At 36.0% G+C, this 6,851-nt stretch overlaps 1 protein-coding gene across 1 annotated transcript; it reads left to right on the top strand.

Moving 5' to 3' along the window:
* The first annotated feature begins 531 nt into the window (after positions 1–531).
* Positions 532–1,671, top strand: LOC121726996 (aquaporin AQPAe.a-like). Its single transcript, XM_042114663.1, has one exon. It carries the CDS (start codon positions 770–772, stop codon positions 1,547–1,549), a length of 780 nt encoding a protein of 259 aa, XP_041970597.1. The 5' UTR covers positions 532–769; the 3' UTR covers positions 1,550–1,671.
* Positions 1,672–6,851: the final 5,180 nt, after the last annotated feature.

Here is a 6,851-nt window from a genome sequence, read left to right as displayed (position 1 = left end):
TGCCTACCTGTTTCCATTATTAATAACGAGCAAAAAAGCCAAAAAAATCACGTTTGTTGTATGGGATAGATAGATATTAATTATATTTAGTTTTTTCTTTTTAGTATATTTTGTTGTTATAGCGGCAACAAATAACACAATCTGTGAAAATTTCAGAATTCTAGTTATAGCGGTTCTGGAGATACAGCCTGGAGACACACAGACGGACGGACAGTCGGACAGACGACAGACAACGACCTATTATACATATATCACCTCCTCCATTTTGAAAGTCAGTTAAAAATGTAGCCCATATTGTATTACTCCAGGATGTTAGCTAACTCCTTATAAAATTTTGTCGAAATCGGTCCAGCCGTTTAAGCATGAAGATTGAAGAAGCAACAAACATTTCCACTCACAAACTTTCGCCTTTGTAATGTTATGTTAGTAGGATTGTAAATGAACTTCATGCACAAAGTAGCTCAGTCGGCGATCACTCTGTATAACCGGTTGATAACATATTTTATAATCCGCCGCCGTTTTCGATGTTCACATTGCTGCACAGTGATCGCCGCCGCTGTGAAGAAACAAAATATAATATTTTCTCTGATCGATGCTCGCGTGCGCACGTGTCTCTTTGTGACGCTCAAAATAATTCGAAGTGCAATGTTGTTTTGAAGTGAATAATAATAATTAACCGACTTGAAAAAAAGGAGCAAGTTTTATGTTCGTCTGTGGATATTTTATACTATCAAATTAAAATTTCAGATCAAATCTGAATAGTGATAAAATGACCGTCTCGCAGGATCCCGTCGTCAGCGTTGTAGAAATCGTAAACGACAAGAAGGAGGTTCAGCAGAGCAGGTGTCTGAGTCTGAACGTGAATAAGCACTGGGATGCCGTGCTAGCTGAGTTCGTGTCCACGATGCTGCTGCTGTTCCTGGGCTGCATGTCGTGCGTGCCACTGACGGGGATGGACGTCCATCCGCCCATGTTACCGCCGGTGGCATTCGGTCTCGCCGTCCTCTTCAACATTTCTGCATTCGGCCACATCTCCGGCGCGCACATGAACCCTTCGGTGACGCTGTCGGCGATACTGTTCGGGAGCATGTCGATCCCGCTCGGCGTGGCGTACGTGATGGCGCAGGTGCTGGGCGCGATCGCGGGCTACGGGTTGCTGGTGGTGGTGTCTCCGCTCGACCTGGCGCCGGACTCCATTTGCGTGACGCAGCCCCACCCCGACCAGCTTTTATACCAGGCGCTGCTGACGGAGACGATCCTGTCCGCCGCCCTCGGGTTCATCAACTGCGCAGTATGGGATCCGGCGAACGCTAGCAAGAACGATGCAGTGCCTTTGAGGTACGGATTCACGATCACCGCGCTGTCGCTCGCTGGCGGCTTGCTAACCGGCACCGGCATTAACCCTGCGAGGTCCCTGGCTCCGGCCATCTTCACCGGCAACTGGAACGCTCACTGGGTGTACTGGGTCGGACCGTTTCTAGGCGGTGCCCTAGCACCAATATTCTATAGAATTTTTTGGCTCAAACCCAGTGATAAGCATACGGCGTGAATTCCTGTTTAGTAGTTTAAGGAAAATAATAGCTAATATTGTAATTATTGGTAATGTAGAGCATAGCTTTGTTATTTTTATTATTGACTGATGAGTGAGTGACGTAATCCAAATGAATTATTGTAAATAGCACTATTATGTATTTATATTTTTTATAAAAAATACAATAAAATGTCTTATTGTTAACATTTTAACATTACTTTTATTATGAAACTATCTCTTATGAATCTAATCTCTATCTTTTTAGTATTCTGCACAATTCTCAATGTCCAATGAATCCTTACTGTACATCAAACTAATAATTGTAGTAACATGTTGATTATACGGTCTATATAATATTATTAGCGAGTTTGAGAAGTAAATTTTTTTAGATGTGACAATTAAAAACTTATAATGAGTTTCAAAATAGAGAACTATTTCACTTGTAGATATGATAAAGTGATTTATTATGTGTCAAGTAAGATAAATTAATCGATACTGTCCAATAACAAGTTTAATATATTATAATTATCATCCGGATAGATATTTATTTGTTAACGATTTATACTTATCTCATTGTTAAGATGCATGAATTATGTTGCATTGAAAAGTTATATAAGTCATCAAGGGTGGTACTCACGTGGTAGTAATAATATGCAGAGTTAACTGCAAATTGCCAACTGGTGAACCACTTTTCGAGGTTTTTTAGGGTCTCAAGTTTCAACAAGGCAGTAATGGTTGGTTTAAATCTTATTATACATAAAACGCACGTCAATTAGGAATCTCGTTGTATTTTACCATTACTATGGAAGCCTCTCTCAACTCATTTTTCCCAGGAGTCAAATTTTCCATAGAAAAACAAATATTTTCGTAACATACTCCTGCATCGTAAAATAACATTGCATCTGGATTTAGATATTACTATCCCACCACAAAGATTTCTTGTAAAATGTTGCCGAGACGACCACATAAGGTTTACCCTGTGAAAAAGAGATCTCATGTAGAGCTAAGCTTCTGATAAGGTTTATTCTGTGAAAAAGATATGAGATCTCATGTAGAGCCAAGCTTCTGAATCTACATGGCCTAACTCTACTGACCCTTACTTAAAAAATTTCACATACAGTAAACGCCGCCGTTTTGCTACCGTCGCGGAGGTGATGTGAATATTTAGTGTCTGGATCTTGAAGTTAGTAACGAAACAGCCGAGCCATACATATATTAACTGAACAGTGAATATGCAGAATTTGTTTAAGTAAGGGTCAGTAGAGTTAGGCCATGTAGATTCAGAAGCTTGGCTCTACATGAGATCTCATATCTTTTTCACAGAATAAACCTTATGTGGTCGTCTCGGCAACTTTTTACAAGAAATGTTTTTGGTATGATTTCAGTACTTTTTGTAAGTTGGTTCTTGTCTACAGCCCGGTGTGATGAACATAAATTGGTGAAAGTCTCATAATATGAAACTCCACCCCCTTCCCCATAGGGGATGGGGAACGAAAGTTATAAGTTTATGAATTTTTTTTGTATACTAAACTTAGATCACATGCCAAATTTCAGCTTTCTAGCACTTCAGGACGTAGCCAAACATTTTGAAGATCATCAGTGTGTCGGTGAGTCAGTATGTTTGTGACGAAATTGGTGTATTTTAGATATCAATAAAATCTAAAGTATTAGAACTATTCAATTGAGACTTTGTATGTTTAATTAGTCTATAATTGACATAATATCCTCAGAATATGAACTATCTGGTACATCGGAAACCAACTCTATGAGGGTTAAAAAAGGCTTCGCTTGGCTCGTCTCGGCTGTTGCACTACCGTGCGCCGAGATATCATTTCAGTACTTATCAAAATGAACCTAATATAAATAACGATAAGATATATTCATACGCTCAATTTTAATGGTTGTCACGTAATATTTATGTTTTTTAATATCTAACGGCCTAAGTATTCGTTTATTTATTTTTATTCTTTCTGTAAAATTTTGATTATGATCCTTTTATGAATTTTGATGATAATATTATGAGTAATACGCCCTAAAATATTAGAAGCACAAATTTCAGAATACTTTACCTCTATTAGAATTTTTAATGGGCGAATAACATTTAAATATGCACTTTTCTAAACTGTTATTAATAGTAATAATTATATTACCAGTCATAATATATAGGTATAGGTAGGTACTATTAGGACTTCTGCAAAAAGTTAACGTTTGCAATTTTCAAATTATTACTTATTAAGAAAATTTTTAAAATCTCAATATTTGTACTAAACCTTGATTGCGATCAATCAGAATTTCAACCTTTATAATGATGACGTAGGTGGATGGTTACCCAAGTTACCCAATTCATCCACATAAGTCTTCTATTATTATTTATTATGAAACATAATGTTACCAATTTTTATGGTCCACACATTGGTCCACACTCCGATTAATGTTAGATTGAAAAACTTGCTTGTGGCGATTATACTGATAAGAAAATGACGTTTGTTTATCTTAATTATAAATTTTATTTATGTTCTTTGTTTAAATTTAAATCGGCTTTTTATAACCTTAAAAATCAAAAGTTACTGAATTTGCTCACATCAGCACTTAGCTTAAAAATCCATTAACAATAAACTTGCCACCAAAAATCCATTAAAAGTTTTCAAGTTTACCTTCATTTTCCGCTAAAAACATTTCCTTTCTACTCAAATTTCGTGAGCCCTAGCAGCTGACAGTAACAAACGACGGGCTTGCTGTAGGTAAAGTCCCGAATGGCGACTACACAACTGACTTATTGTCTTAGAAATTCTTATTATGTGTAATAGTTATGGGATACCTAAAGGATATTATGATTTTTAATGTCCATAAAAATCAAGTGACTATAGTAATCTATACTTACTTACTTTATACTTAATATTATAAAACGGAAGAGTTTGTTAGTTTGTTTGTTTGTTTGAACGCGCTAATCTCTATTTATTATATAGTTATATTTTATCGCGCTAAGACTAATAGGAGCGAAGAAATAGAGGAAAGTGTGGAAAAAACGGGAGAAATTATTTGAAATGGCTTATTTGAACGCACTAATCTCAAGAACTACTGGTCCGATTTAAAAAATTCTTTCAGTGTTAGATAGCCTTAACTTATTGGGAAAGGCTATAGGCTATATTTTATCACGCTAAGACTAATAGGAGTGAAGAAATAGAGAAAAGTGTGGAAAAAACGGGGGAAATTATTTGAAAGGGCTTATTTGTTCGTACTGGAGCAATTTTTATGTTATTTGGCACACATGAAGAACAGACCACGTGAAAGGACATAGGTTTCTTTTTGTGCGGAAAAATGTACGGTTTCCGTGACATTCCTAAATTACGCGGGCGAAGCCGCGCGGAACATCTATTGACATTACGATAGTTAACATTTCAACACAACACAAGCGTGTGCCGTGTTGGTGTTTTAGGATATTGACCATCCTTTACCCGGACGCAAAATTTTTCCATGGCTCAAAGCGGTTCAGCAGAGAAAAAGTAACAGACATGAGACAGTTGATAACTATGCTTTTATAATTTATTGGATTTGCATAGATTCAATATACCTAATCAATTTTTTCGAGATAATCCCTACACTAAACTCGTGTAACACATTTTATTTTTATGATTAGATATGACATCCATAACATTTTTGTTACTACTTACTATGCGTAGTATTATAATTATTGGTAAGTAATGAAACAATTTGTTCAGTCAAACAGTCAACAAAACACTCATCTTTTTAGATACATTTAAAGCTCTCAGCAATTAATTAACTATCGGAGGCCATTTTAGCAAATGAGTTGGCTTTTCTCGAAGATATCTAGCGTTTCGGTTGGGCGGCACTGGATTAAATGGCTAGTAAGTTTGGGTCGCAGCTGCTTCTGTATTATAGAGTGATATAGCGATCACAGATTACAGGATTCTCGTCCAATACACAGTATAAACAGCACAGATTGAAATCGGAGTTTGCTTGAAGGCAAAACAGAAATAATCACGTCACATTTCATTAAAGCTTAAAACTATGCCGTGACATGTTATATTATATTACGTATCGTCCAGGAATTATGTCAGTGTAAAATACATAGCAAAATGCTAGCTTTAAATCAAGCATACCTTACTACATAATATAGCTTTTTCCGTACTTCTTACAATAATATATGTACATACGAGTATATTAGGTTCAAGTTACTGTCTCAATTTCTATCACATTGATCTAGGCATTTAATACGTAAGTATATTTTTAAACCCTAAAATTTTACATATTATAATATAATATATTAAAATTTCACAGGCGTCCTTACCGTATCGTCGGTAACTATATCAACTTTTAACTGCACTTTTAAAGTTCTTCTAAGAAATTTGTTCTTTAGTAAACGATGAACTCTATTTTGCCAACTTAACGGCAAACAATATAAAAGTCTTAGCAAGACTTCAATAGATTCAGTTAAAGTCAGAGGATTAAGACAGATCAACTCGACGACAGAAACTTGGGGTTGATCCAATAACGAGTAATGTTTATGATAGCCGAAATGGATTAACTTTATTAATTAAAATTTATTAAATCGATTTCCTCTAATAAATTCAGAGTGATTAAAACCGATTGAGAAGAGCTTTTGGAATAATTCAGTTGCGATTGACAAGAAATATTGATTTTACTTGCAATGAAGTAAATTCTCGTATGTACTAAGTTCATTTATAGGCAGATGGTGGACTTTTGTATGATCAGCTGACATTTTAAAATATTTAGGAAAGTTGGCGCTATAGAAGAAGTTGTCCAATTCAGTAGCTCCATTCTACCGTCTACGTCGTAATTCTAAGCCTCAAACGAAAAAAATATATATTCACCTTATAAAATATTTCCTACATCTAAATGAGGGGTTCTCAAACTTATTTTGTGTACTGCCCACTTTCAGAACAAATTATGTTTTAGCGCCCCCTTTGTTTCAATTTAAAATGAATCCAGATGAAATAAGTAACCCCCCCAGCCTCTACCACCTCTACAGTCTACACAACGCCCTCATTTTTTTTCTGGGTCCCACACCTTTACACCTTCAGCGCCCAAATGGGGCGTTATCGCCCACTTTGGGAAAGGCTGATCTAAATAATACTAAAACTCTATAAAAATATTTGTACCCCTTGTAGCTCCAGTACGAAGTTAGAATAAAATATAAAAACAAAAAGTAAAAAGTTTCATAGCCACGTCACATGGAACATAAAACGGATGGATATTTGAATAAAAATAAAAACATATTCCAGCTTTTTGGGAATTCGGTTCAGGGATTTCGAATCCGATTCGGTAATGGGAGCCAGTT

Source organism: Aricia agestis, chromosome 5, assembly GCF_905147365.1.
Source record: "Aricia agestis chromosome 5, ilAriAges1.1, whole genome shotgun sequence".
Classification (NCBI taxonomy): Eukaryota; Metazoa; Arthropoda; class Insecta; order Lepidoptera; family Lycaenidae; genus Aricia; species Aricia agestis.
The sequence above is the reverse complement of the archived record's forward strand: the minus strand, read 5'-3'. Positions and strand labels throughout refer to the sequence as shown.

What these genes read in the sequence shown, in the direction of transcription:
- LOC121726996 (XM_042114663.1), top strand. Translation starts at nt 770, where the DNA reads ATGACCGTCTCGCAGGATCCCGTCGTCAGCGTTGTAGAAATCGTAAAC.